Source organism: Trichoplusia ni, chromosome 9 (assembly GCF_003590095.1).
Source record: "Trichoplusia ni isolate ovarian cell line Hi5 chromosome 9, tn1, whole genome shotgun sequence".
NCBI classification, from domain to species: Eukaryota; Metazoa; Arthropoda; class Insecta; order Lepidoptera; family Noctuidae; genus Trichoplusia; species Trichoplusia ni.
Genome location: NC_039486.1, coordinates 5,391,934 through 5,406,745, shown reverse-complemented (window position 1 = coordinate 5,406,745; position 14,812 = coordinate 5,391,934). Strand labels below are relative to the sequence as shown.

General features: G+C 34.7%; 1 protein-coding gene across 5 annotated transcripts in view; it reads left to right on the top strand.

The window, feature by feature from the left end:
- Nucleotides 1–14,812, top strand: part of LOC113497120 (dachshund homolog 2) — a 128,619-nt gene that overhangs the window by 15,311 nt on the left and 98,496 nt on the right. For 3 of the 5 annotated variants that reach the window (XM_026876508.1, XM_026876506.1, XM_026876507.1), the window contains exon 2: nt 7,306–7,332. The exons of the other annotated variants lie outside the window; for them this stretch is intronic. In XM_026876508.1, coding sequence (XP_026732309.1) covers nt 7,306–7,332 — 27 coding nt within the window. The remainder of the gene's footprint in view (nt 1–7,305; nt 7,333–14,812) is intronic. 5 annotated transcript variants of the gene reach the window in all.

The window sequence follows — 14,812 nt, the reverse complement described above, 5'->3', positions numbered from 1 at the left end:
GTAGCTCTGTAGTGGTTAGATAGAGCTCGTTGATTGGATCGGCACGGCTCGAGTGTTTTGCGTGTTTTCTAATTAACAATTTACATTAATTGATCGTTGAAGCCATAACCTCATGACTAATGTAATAATGGGTCTAGTTATTGATTTATTGTAATTAATAGCTGTGTTTTAATTAAAATTTGACAGTACCTGTTATCATGATGTCATTTGTCGCGGGCGGAACAGATTTTTGTTATTTCAATTAAGGATTACTATTAATAAAATAAAATATTTGTACTTGCTAAAATCATTTTGCAGCTCTGATTATAAATATTTTGCATTCGATGTTTATTATGCTAAGCTTAGTGCGGCGATTTTAGGAGCCACAGATTCGATCATTTTTATAACGCAGATCTGAATATAATACATACAAATAACTAACCAAAACTAGTGCCAAGTTTGCTTTAGAAAAAAACCATTCCTATATTCTAAACACTTAGACACAAATTCAAATGAAACTGGAATTATACGATACTCGGCACAAAACAATAACTTTCGTATAATTTGCAAATGGTAGAGTTCTGAGGCTCTCTGAAAGCTTTTTACCATAACATTCCTCACGTTTTCCTCGACAAGGCATAATAAGGTGTGTTACCCCCGTGGCTTGATGTCTTAATGATATTGTCCGAATGATGAATGCAGTCCGGAAGACTGAGTGGCGGCCACCGGAAACAAATAGACCAATTTCCAACAATTTGTTGGCTCTATATTCAAATGATGTGTAACTTTTTGGAGATTGTAGTTAAGTCTATTTTTGGTATAAGTAATGCATTGTTAGTTTAGATTTCGTTTTGCAAAAGTTCTGTTAAAATGAAAATTTAAATATTTTTATTATCTCTCTCTCATTTTACATTATGCAATAGGAATAAAATTAAACGAACAGATATTGCACTAGTTTTTATGAGATAATACTTATAGGCTTAGTGGCTAAAAATATGAATTTAATTAGAATAATTATTTTCATATCGATAATTTGATATAGCAGTATTTTTGTAATCTGATAGTACGTGAGTGCAAAAAGTTAAAAGAAACGTTATAACATACCATAATTTCATGCATCTAATTGTTTCCCCTGTCCGTGTCTTCTAAAGTTTAAGATATGTGGGTAGTTTGTTACTTATTTTACACTGACGTGTTTGCGTGTTACAACTAACTTAGTATGAAGAAAAATTGTTGCCAGTTGTTGTAACAACGTAATTCTCTTTTATAGGAGCCGTTTATACTATCAGCTTATGTGTGACGGGTTGAAATTTGCTTCGTCAAGATACATTGTTAGTGCCTAAATAGTTAGGCGTAACAAGCATAGCATTGTCCACTCAGTACAAAAAATACAACTATCTTTAAATCGTTTTACCAAAAAACTAGCTGTGACTGTCCGACTAGGTATTTATAGAAATGATATGACATTTTTAAGAATACTTTTTTGTACTACTTTGAGTTTTTCTACGGCACAGCATATTTTCAATATCGCGTTTATATCTATTGCATTTTTTTCCGTCTGCCTATATCTGAAAAAGCTTACAATGTGATCGTACTTGTAATAGGTATTATTCGTTTTATAATGTTAGCAAGGCTTGGTTGCCAATCATTTGAGATGGAACCGGTTTCAAGACTAGACAAGTATCTTCCTTAAACAGCTCAGACTTTACTGTGTTGGGTCCCGGATCGCCCGCCATACTGTTGCGCTCCGCGAAATAGATGCCAAACTAATTTGAACCATTTAGAACAGTAGAACTGAGAAGTAGATTGTTTAATTTAAAGTTGGTGACTGCAAAATTAATTTTGTTCTAGCGTACAATAAATCGTGACCACGCAGTCGGTGCCGCGGGCTAATCGCTCCCGTTGCCTTTTATTCTGGCTTTGTTGATGTCTTGTAGCTCGTAACATAAACAATATTAATATATGATATTTGTGTTTAAAGTAATAAAGAATATAGCAATAAAATATTTCTCATCAACATTTGTTTGTAGTAATTTATAAGACAAATAGTTGTCCGGTTTGACCATGAATTATCGTCGATGTTCATATATTTACCATTTAAAGCTAATTTGAATTGATCGACTGTGGATACAAGTCGTTCCTTTAGTATATTCTTTGTGCAACGATGCATTTACTGTAACAGTTTTTATAGACACAATTAGGGCCCATCACTACCACAGTGGGGCAAAATGGATGAGTTTGCGGTAAAGGGCGTTCATAACTCAAGGCGTTTGCGGCGCACCCGTGCGAAATTATTGCCACTAGCTGCTCGATAATTATCATAATTAATTTAGCAATTAGTTAAACAATTGCAATTACTGATGAGTTTCCTTCCTGGCGTCAAATCGGAGTGCTGACGTGTAAAAAGAATTGCATATTCGTGTTGATATTATATTACCACGTATCATATTTTATAAATACTTTTGCGTACAGACGCGTTCAAACTTAATTAGGTCTTACTATTTAAGGAGAGGTTGTCAGATATGACGCATTTATCCAAAATGGCCATCATCGTAAGAGACATCAGGCTTTGTTTTTAAAGTTTTATTAATAGTTCCTTCTATTAGATAGTATCTAGGTCTTGAAGTAGGTTGTGTTGATTGTGTGGTTATTAAAATTGCGCTAGCTGACAGGAGATCCAGTTCGAAGTATGTACAAGGTCGACAAATGTCACTAACCCCATATGACAGGTGTTGAGGAACATGGCTACTGTTGACTGAAGCGAATTACTGACTTGTCAACATACTTTAATGCAAATAGTCTTGTCAAAAACGCTTATTAAATTGTAGTCAAAATAAGATACTGTTAGTTACATTTTAAGAATACAGTGTGATAATGATGACCATTTATTAATCAAATTGATAAGTGTTTCAAAGTTTATTTTAAAAATATACATAGCCGAGTGAGTTTATTTATAATAACAGACTTAATTTACCTTATTTCAACCTTCTTTAAAGCTCCTTAAAATATTTTGTGTAAATTAAATAAGAACACAAATGTTCGATTAATCATTTACTTAAGAAAAAGTTACCCTTTTAATTAGCGTTGGGCGAGCATTTTAATCTTGTCTCGCGGGATTACAAGCACTGAGCAAGGACTTAAACGATTCAGAAGTAATAATTCTTCCGAGTGTTATAAATAACAAAAATAAAAATCTTGTCCTACACAAACTCGGAAGGGTTGGACTTTAAAGATTGTATCACACAATACGCTATACAACGCTATAAACAAAGCCAAGTGCTGACTACGTTTGCTATAAAATTAAACTCGCATAAAAATTGACAATATCTCCAAGTTGTTCGCATTAAGTTAATGTCAGCGGTTGTTTCAAAGCTATTTTTTGTCTTATAATTGTACGCGGGTTAGTCCATGCGTGGTGTTATTATTTAATTATGCCGCAATTTGCTGTGTTCGTATCAACATTAAAGTAACACGTATTGCTGAAAGATCTGACTCTATGTGTGTTATTATCACAGTAAATACTATAATTATAATGAAATGGATTAGTTTTAATATTCTGTGCATTTACACTAAGTCAATAAAGAGAAGAGATTTTAGTTTTTACGAATTCAGTAGTAATTTGACAATCTCATATTCCAGCATGTTCATTAAAGTTGACTAAAAGTCTTAAAATTGAATAAATATGTATCAGTAAGTGTAACACTGACTTTATGAGAGACCAGATTCGTTCTTAAGTAAGAAGTAATGCACTAATTGGGTTGTTTCCTCAGCAGAATCGCGGCTGAAGGGAAATTAATGCCCCCTGGAGGATAAATGTGCAATTATTTTTCCCGAAAAATGTTCGTTACGGCCGTGTCAAAAGTTTGTTTAGAGAGCAGGTGGGACGAAAGAGTTGGCGCCATTACTTCGTATTTGTTTTCTTTGTAATGTTTGGTTCTTTTCATTAATTACCTAAGGAATAATTTTGAATTAAATGAGTTATTATCAAGTGAGGAGCATTAACCAAAGTTCTCAGTATACGTATCATTTAATTGAAATTATTTCGGGTCTTAAAATATCAAATAAGGATACTCGTAGCTCTGAGGAGGGACAGACTCGCATTTACTTTAATAAATTGATTTACAAGTGGGGTGGATGTTTCCAAATAATTATTTCTGCGTTTTAATTGAGAGCAATGAAATTTCTAGTCTCTTGAGCAGATCAACATTTAAGTGGAGTATCTACGTGTAGATCTACAACTGTCTGAGAAAGCTTTAGGGTTCTGAAATTAAGTCGGCTAGCAATAATTTAAGACGAATTTAAATTAATTAAAATATATTCTAACAGCATTTACTTATGGTATATTTTATTTTTATTTATATTGAATAACGATTCATGTTAAAAATACATGATCGTGCCTCTTGTATAATAAATATATTTGCTTTATATAATGTGGCCTAAAATGATTCAGTAGACCCCCACATCCCGGCACATCACTATCAATTGAATGAGCCTAGAACGTATCAATCTAATTCTATGACCTGTCAAACGTAATTTATAGCCTGTGACTCATTTCTATTTTGTCTACCACAGAGCTTATGGGAAAAATATGTTAATATTGAGTAGTTCAAGTTTCAATATAAAATAAACGTCTTTCTTTAGGTGTTATTTTTTGTGTTACAGGATTTTATCAAACTTTTCTCGGTAGGTGCAGTATTAAAATTATTTTTATGTGAGAACGGGTACTTTTTCTTTCTCTATGCGATCTAACCAATAACGGGCAGCGTTGTACGTAACTAGTATCAAATAGAACAATTACAATTGTGTTATAAAATAGTCTTAAAATAATAACATAGTCCGCGTCACGTGATCCACCCACTACTGTTTTTCTGATCACATTAATGTTGGCAGGCGAAAACAATATCGTGATTAATAACATTTTATTATGGATCTATAGATTTACTACTCCACAGTAATGTTTTTTAGATTCGAGAATCCCGGAATAAAATCTAAGAATATAACTGTCTAAGAATAAGCCGTATTACAATCGTTACGTTAAGACAAGAATAGTTTGAATAGCTAGATGGAGATGTGAATACATTTTGTGTTGTAATAAAATACAGAAAGAATGAACTCCGCAAGTAGTATGATTTATGAGAACGAGCACCGCAAATCAACTGAGCAACAAATCTTCGGGATACTTACATCACTAATAAATTAATATGGAAGTTGTTTCTGGACGCTACATCAAAAGAAATGCTCCGAAATGTTTGTGGTCAATTTATTTACTAGTGATTCGTTACGGTTTGGGCGGATACTTGGCTCGATGATAAATTGTATACAGTCGCTCATTTTCTTCTAACGCAGACGATAAAAATAAAGAATTACAGACTCTATATCATGGCCAAGAGAATTCAAAATTGTAAATTTTATTTTCTTAGCGTCTTCTTGGCAGTTTCTGACGCCATCGTTTATTTTGGACTCTAAGGATAAGGATTTAAATGGCATTTTACTTCACGTAGAGCCATGGTCCGGCTATGGGATTCAGAATGACACTTAGAATTGACAAATGATTACCAGTCACAGTTCAACAGTTAATTTGTATGTAAATACGTTTTTATTTTGTTTTATTGTTTGCTTTGAAATTAATTTCTTTTGGAACCAACAGCTCTCTGGAAATTGGATCATTTTTTGTTATCTATAAAAATAGATGTATAATTTTTGAAGGGACTCAATTTGATACAGTTAACAATAACAAACATTGAATAGCAGAGAAAATAAACGCTAAACGCACTCATTTAGTGGGTCGCGTCGATCCATCATGGTGGCTAAGTCATCAGCCGGTTCAAATGTCAAACGAACCTAGGGTGGCAATAAAAAAGAAAAACTGTGTTGCCATTATTAAAAAAGTGACTGTGACTTTATTTCCATTGTTGAATGCCGATTCGGGATTATTAACTGACTTGCATATTTTTTGTGTTCTAATATTGATAGATTGGTTTTTTCGAGTAGGTGACTTTTGATTTTGTTGCGTGTATGCTTCGGTACGCGTTGAATGCCATCTATTACAATATCTACGAGAAAAGTATTTGTGTCAAAATAGCACAAAACGATAGTCATCGGTGGTTGTTCACACGCGAAGTGAAATGTATTGTCTGAACCGCTACTCCACGCCACTTTATTCATAGTGAGCTCTTTTTGTTTGATATTTTTGTTCTCTTTCGATAAATTTATTTTATCGTTTTGACGTTTTCATTACCTAGTCTAATAGTACAATCACTAAGCATAGCGGCATTTCCAGTAAAATTTATGTAATTGAATAGCACTACATTTGAGTACCGGCTAACATCACGTGACGTATGCCATGCTCCCTCGTTATAATGAAATCATGTTAAGGGAATTGAATTCAATTTAACGGGATTGATTTCCTTTATTTTACGATTCCATTTGCGTGATTTTACCCGGTAATAATCTAATAAATTCGTCCATCGAGAAGGGAGTCTTCAATACTGTAATGACTCAATATTAATCTGTTTTTATTGATCAATTTATATTTATGTCTGCTTTCTTTAATTGATTACTTGATACATGGCGTCAATACCATTTATAGTAAAAGCTATAAGTTTGCCGTATGTAGGTAAAAGGATCATTTTATTTTATTTAAACAAAAAATAATGTACGCGGTCTAATTGACAAGTTACATCATTCTGTTAAATGTTCAATTGAATTTATTACCTTGCGTATTTATTGTGCTGTCGTGAATAAAACTAGTCTACAGGAACTTATAAAAAGGCAACTGTGAGTTGGAATGTCTATCATTCTTAATGGGATAGTTAATGATTTTATGCGCATGATTCAAAAATGGAACAAACCGTTGGATGTGCGGCACCAGTGTGCGAATGCAAACACGGGAGAGAGATCGCGTGCGCGCGCACAATAACACCGGAGCCGCGGAGTCAAGCCGCTCGACTCTACCCCATATTTTAACAACTGTCCTAATACATCTTGCAATGTTGTTTTTAACTGTTTTTGCCACATTATTGTTTATTCTTTTTTAGTGTGTTTACTTTTAATTTTTATAATACATTTTTGTTACCCCTTGTACAGATATGTTCTCCATTTTAGAACCATTGCTCGCTATAGATCATAGATAATTTCGTTTATAAAATAAACAATACAGAGTTGATATTTCGAATCAATAATTTTAGTTAAGCAAAACGATGTTTGACGTTGACCTATACACATCCTTGCATGTAAATTTATCTGTGTCAGTCTAAGTTTAGTAAGACCAAAATTTTTAAATTTAAAATTTTCAACGAATTGGATCGATTTTTTTCTTCATTTCAGGTGCCTGTCAATGAAAGCGCCAGACAGGTATGTCGCTATCTCAGTCGGTCCGCGCGTTCGGTTTCGTTCGGCCGGGTTCGGTTGCGTTCGGAAACGTACGAGCGGGCTCGGCCGCTGTGCCGGTTGCTCGCAAGCCAAGGGGGTAGCCTGGAAGACCACACGTTACACCCGCAACGCAGGACTTTTACACAGTATAATATTTCCAACAAAATTGCTTATTGGTGTGTTTTATTTTGTTTTAATATTTTTATTGTGTTTCGCAATTTCCATCTCTCACCAGGTAGGTCCCATTTCATATCATTGAAATTTTGAAGTTAAGCAATGATTTTCTTAAATGCTTGGTTGGTCCGTGAAACAGTCCTTATACATTCGATTGCCTAATGTCTCAATGGTGTGATTATTTTACTGTATCTAAGTGTAATTGGAATTATTGTGGGTGAAATGTTAGTTGTCGTTGTTTTGGTTCCAGGTTACACCCTAGCTATTGATTCAAAGTTAAAACCACAGATAAATTTACATTGTAATTACTTACGTGTAGTAGTATATTATTGAATGCGTTAGTTGTTTATGTTTAGTTTTTTAAGCATGATTGTGTTTGTGACCTTTATTTTTAGTTAATAAGGCATCCCGAAAGTTTGCGGTAAGTAGCTATGTATTAGTATTTGTATTTGGAACGTATTTGAATTTATATTAATGTTACGTAATAAAAAAATGTATTCAAGAGAGGAAAAGTAATAGAGATTTGTCACAAGAGATCTCACGAGAGAACAAATGAATTTCAATAGTTGAGTTCACGCATGAGGGGCAAGCCCACAGTGCGGCGCGGTGACAAACGCGTGATCATCATCATCATATCGAAAAGGATTTAACGCCTCTGTTGGCACACTTCTTTTGTTGGCTCCATAAAGCCGGCCATTAAAATGTTTGATAAAACGTTGGACGTACAAAAAGAGACTGTCGGGCTACTGTAGGCTCCCCACCGGGAGGGCTCAATGAAGAACGATGCCATGCTGCGGTACCTACAATGGAACACAAAGCCGCTGAATGTTACAACTCCCGATTTGGTTGATCATTGCTTGTTAAACTTGCATTTTATATGATCTGCTGTTGAAACGTTACAATATTTAATAAATGAATAGTTAGCTCCTGTTTGTAGTCCGTTTTATAGCAATGTATCGTGTCTCGACTCAATACTCATTATTTTGACTGTGCGATATGACAATGTCAATTAATAAAATCACATTGACAATGTTCATATAAAAATATACTCTAAAAACATAAATAGATTTTCGTTAAAAAAAGTTGATAAATCATAGTCCAGCATCATAAGTCATTTTATCTCTAAAAATTTCAAAGCTCTACTTATGATGTGTGTAGTCATATTAGAATAATCCTTATGGAATTCAGAGCATTAAGATAAAACTCTTATAATGAACTCCGTAGTTCATGACGCTACTTAAAGTTATAAATCAATTCAATTTATACTAAAGACTCAATTAAATTTGGTCCAAGTTTTGTATTCGACACGCTAAGAATAAACTGTTGAAATGTTAAAATAGTGATAGTTCTGCAAGCGTAAAAGTATCTTAAGTATAATATACGAAAATAAATCCAAATCTCCGATACCAAAATCTCAACTGTAGCAACCCTACAAGGCAAATTAAAACGTGGGGCGTTGAAGGCGCCTGACAAAATCCTTGCAAACGACAAAACAATAAACTGGGAACGGTCGGAACAAAACACACGGCAATCACAACAAAGGATCCGTTTACATTCTAACGCCTTTTAAACTAACAAAGGCGGAATTCAAATAAACACTAAATCGTTAACCCTTTGACCGTCGGTGGGCAATTTTCACGGAAAACGGAATAGAAATGATTTTGTAAAGGGTCCCGAGTTCCGACACCCCAGTGCCGTACCGCAATCGTGGGTCTATTATCAAAACGTTTTCATATGTTATTGCAACGATTTAAATATCACTTATGAAGGTTCCGTTATTGTCAGTATGAGATATTAAATCTAGACTTTTATTTGCATCCGGACGTAGTTCTTTACATCAGGAAATCAATCGCAAGATTATCGAACTTATACTTTAAGGAGATTTTTGCCAAACAAATATACAATCTGTTCCTATGTCCTTAAAGTCTTTTATTTAGATTTTACAATGTAATTTGTACACGGTCAGTAGCGTGACAGAATATCGAGTGTTATCAAGATAGGACCCGCTCGGGAGTGTTCACTGTGACGTAAGGAGGTGTCCAACTGTGCAGTTTGATGACGTGTGCCTTTGTGTGCAAATTATGCCCTTTACTATTCACTCGACTTAAATGTATTTAGAATATTGTGAGGCCTAAGGGCATGAGTAACTGGGCGCGTAAATGTCATAATATATTTATTGAAATGTTGTCGTATTCTCTTAATTTAAATTCACGATATCAATAAATGTCATGTCATGAAGTGCTTACAGCAATTACTGATCGTAAAGAAAATATAAATACACGTTCTTGGCAAAAATATAAAAAAGTATGTATAATAATAACATTTTGTTTCCTTATATAAAAATCAACCGAAATAACAAAACAGATCACCTAATCCAAAGTCGGATACTGGATAATACTGTGGACCGAAGGTGTGGTCACGTCTCAATATCAATCGGCTTTGATCTCGCCGCGGCGCGCCCCCGCGCTCACGCCGATTTGAACAATAGGTATTCTCTTAACACCTTGTCTGACCACTCATTGTTATCTTACACCTACAAACTCAATAAGCGTCGCTCGAAACCTAATAGACCAACACATAAAGTTAAATTTCATCTGAACGAAAAAACTTTGATTTGAATACTGTTCGTAGAAACGTGTTCCTCCTATTATCGACCGTAATTGAATAATAATCTTGGCTAGTCATTTGTATATCTCCTAAGAGTTAAAGTTCAGAATGCCGCGACTGATGTCCTTGATTTATCAATGTGTATGTGATTCGACACAGAGCCAGTGCTGTGATGTGATTGGTCGGAGTTATAATGGCCTATTCAATTGTTGATTTATTACAGTCACAGTTGAAACGTAATTGAAGGTTTCGTTGGCTATGAGTTACTATCGACGATCCCGATTTATCTATATGGCCAGTAATGATAAGTGTCAACAGTATATAGTTAGGTAGAGTTACTTTCAACAATTCACGTGACTGTGATTCTTGCGTGCTTATCAAATTAAATATACTAAGCAAGTTTAGAAACAGCACTTAGACGAGCGCACCCTTACGATACTAAACGAACATCGTCAACAAAGCTGTTAACATGTTCACCATGTGAAAATACATCTGTTTAATGAGCCCGATTGCCAATTACGTCATGAATGGCCGGTGCGTTGCTCTGGCCAGTAACCGCACTCACCCACTTGCGCGCACAGGCGTGATGAGAAACGGAACGTGAACTTTCCCTCTCATCAGAATACCCTAACTGCTCGTATTACGTAACACTCGACATCCCTGTCCCACTCCGGACACCACTTCAAGAGAGAGAGAGGCTCACACGTAATCTGTGCTAGCTGTTGGGACAAGGGTGCCGCTTGTACTTGACAGTTTGAACTAAATTGTTCACCTGGTTCTCATAGAAATGGTGACATTAATAGCTCAGAGCTATAATAATAAATGATTGACAGAAATATGAAAGTTGACATCCAATGGAGATCGAGGAAATGTAACCGAACTCGAATTTGATAGCTGAAAATTAGGTTTGTACAAATATACGTCCAATGTTTACAGTGCATATTTCAAAGCGTCTAAGACAAATGAATCTATAAAATTAATTGGACAAGTAATCGAAAACTCGGAAAGAATTTCTTCATCTCTGCTGTGGGGGAGCAGGAAACAAATGAGGGGCGGACATTGAATAATTCGATTTCCTTATTTGTACCAATCAATATCTTATAAGGAAAGCCGATATCGTAATGAGAAACACATTTGGGTATTGACAATGTAAAATGAAAAGAGAAAATATTGTATGGCGTAACTCATTTTGCAATTGCAGTCTTGTCATGCAACCATGTCTTTGTGTAATACTATCTCTAGAGTTAATTCACTATCAATTAAAAATAAGTCAAAAACAATATTTTACCCGCCGTAAATATGCAAATAGCAAGGGTACGCGGCTATCTAGGATAAATAAAACCAGGTGCAAGGGTAATAAGTAAATTGCAAGTGATCCCCAAACTGTTAGAGGGTGGCATCGCTGGAAGCAGTGCTGCGGAGACGAGAGTCGCTCTCGCCTCCGCAGACCGATATTAGCAGATGTAATTGCATTTACTACCGAGATCGCTGACGTTTCCTACAAAATGTATATCACTGAGTAATATAGACAATCGAGTTATTAACACAAACCACCCTCTGTAATAAGTTACCACTGATGGAAATATTCCCTTCAGGGTTGAGATCTTAGCAACTTCTAAACCAATTTCTACGCGACGAGGAAGGAAAGTATTGAGCTCTGTTTGTAGGAACAAGAAAATGTTTACAAAATATTTAAATCCAATAAATACAGACGAGAGTATCCGATTAATTAAGAAAGATACTTCGCTAAAAATAAGCTCATATTAAATTTGCTCGTAATACTGTCGGGTACTTATTTAATTCCGGATATAAAATTTCTGTGATTGAGTCCCAGCGGGTGGAGCCGAGGGGCGTGAATTCCAACAAAATTAGCACCAGGGGTCGAAATAAAAAAAGCGAAGGAAAAATTTAATGAACAGGAAAATGCTCCTTTTTGCAGCTATTCCATCTATTTATCTACATCGGGATGCCCATTACCTTGCTAAGAGAAAAGTTTACATTTTTAATTTAATGATTCCACTTTGTGGAAGTTGGGCGGGTTTCGGCGAGATCTTAATTTGGGGATTTCTGAGGCGTCTCGTTTTGTAAATATTATTCCTTTAATAAGACCTCACGTCGAGGGGGTGCCTGCTGAACTCCGTGATTACGACTCTCTTTGCAAGCTTCATTTTGGACCTCGTCATTTTGATTGGCGCTAATGAAATTTTTCCTACTCTGCGTGCCGTTTTCTTGTTCTTGACAGTATAATTTTCAAGGGACTTGAATCACTTCTGTTGCGTCACCAACACACCCTCTAAACATTTAAGGAAGGCAATTTCACGACATCTCAAACATTATTGTTGTCATCTTCATTTATGTTTTTCACTTTGCTAATGCAATTTTTTACTTATCTCTTTCCCGGAGCGAAGTGCGTGTCCCATCTGTAACAAAATTTCTAAATCGTCAAGTCCCAGCTGCGGTTGCGTAGGCGATGACGTTTCGCTTTTAGCGGCTGTTTTAAAATTGAATATTTGATGCCTTATTCCCTTTTGACGAATCCGCGGTGGGTGGAAAGTACCGCATTCCGTAGTAGATAATTTTTTGAATGTCTCTGTTAACGACCGCACACATTACCCTTAATCCCCGTATACCACTTGGTGTTCTTCATTTATTTTTCAACGATTTATATCGTGCCTTATCGTGGAACTCCATTTGAAAATGAGTAATAAAACTTGGTAGGGCCAGACGTGGAGACGGAATTGTTTCTCTGAGGTACTTTTAGTGATTGATAATATTATAACATGTTTGGAAAACTGTAGTTACGGTTTATTGACGAATAATAAATAGGGTTCCTATTGTTGTTGTTAGTATAATTCGCTAATATTAACAGGCAATGTAAATATGAATGAGTGTTTCCAAATTGAATATTGTTATCACAAATATTGTATCAAAATTAATTCAAAAATTTACATATCGTGAATATCTTACGTGGGACAAAATATTTGCATTTGGTCTAGAAATGAAAATATGGTTATTATCGGTAGGTACACAATAAAACTATTTCTATACGTGTTAGCTATCAGAAAACATGGTGCAGCACTTGAATGTTCCCATAAACACAAATGGTTACAGCTTAGTTCCTTTCTAATTACATAGATAAGCAACTTCAATAACGGTTGGTTTATCACAATCGTATGTTAGGAATCTAATTGGAATTTTGCATGTTGATATGCTGAACTCTTTATTGGTCGATATTATGTTTGTTTTTAGATATTGATGATCGTATTTCATATATATCGGTTTCATTAGTGATAAAGGGCTGTGCACGCCGCTTAATACTCAAATAGTGGAAATGTACAAACGAACGATATGATGATAATAATAATAATAATAATATTTTATTTGCCAGAAACATGGTAAGTACAAAGTTGTTACATTCATATAAAATAGATCGACATGTTTCGCCGTCATAGCGGCATGCAAATTACTTAGAATATATTTCTTATAAGCTAACACATTAAACTTAAAATTTACATAACACACAATACAAAATTTATTAGCGGACATAAAAACTAAATAACATTATTTTTACATATACAATAACATTATTTTAGAAGATTACATCTTATACCATAGAATAGGAACTTATATTGATGGACTAGCTACTTAGGCCTATATTTAGAAGCTAAGTCAAGACTAAAGTATTTACATGGATATTTGTAAAAAAATTCGTTTATCGAATAAAAACTTTCCATTAACAACCATTTCCGCAGTTCAATACAAAATTTTTTAAAGGGTAGTTGCCTTATAGACTTAGGCAGTGCGTTATATACTAGAGGAACCATGTAAACACAGTTCTTTCGAAATATTTCTAATTTAGGAATTGGCATTTCATATGATAAATGTGTTACCTCTCTTTTATTTGTGTTATCTTTTGTTTGAAAGAGCAATGGATTAGATCTTAAGAGCTTAGCAACCTCGTCGTTGCCCGCTCACAAATTACATTTTGATGAAAAATCAACAAGATGAATTGATAACGTTCTTTTATCTACGCCACGGGTGTCTGACACAAACATGACTAAAGCGGATTCCGCGGACATCAAAACATCTGTACAGTTTTGATCAGGAATTATACGGAAAGTTCCATCACGTGGCTGCTTAAGCACCTGTCAAATATAGATGAAATTGTTTTACGAAATTAATTGCCCTATACGAAGTCTGCATCAATTTGTCAAAACTATGACCACATTAATACATCAGAATGTCCAATTTGCATTTAAACATTTATGATAGAAAGATAATTTGGGAAATTACAGTTATTTTAATAGAAATTATAGACAGCGTTTTATATTCTGGGGTGGATAGACTGGATAGGGGTCGGTTTTTTACGAAAACATCTGTTGTGTGTAGCATATGAGTTTTTTTGTTATTTTAAAAGAAGACATGATGGATCAGTTTCAACACGTATTCGTCGGTGCCTTTGTTGTTTGGTTTATGGCTTTGTAATGTGTTTCTTTGTTTGTTCAGAATGTGTTACAGTCGCTTCCGAACTTTGAGAAAAATCGAGCAAGTGTTGCCAGTACATTCTCCTAATTAACCTATTGAAATTATTAGAAAAATAGGGAAATTAAAAAAATACAAATTTCATAGTTGAAAAAAAAACCTTATTATACAAGCCTTAACTTTTTACTTAAAAATGGAA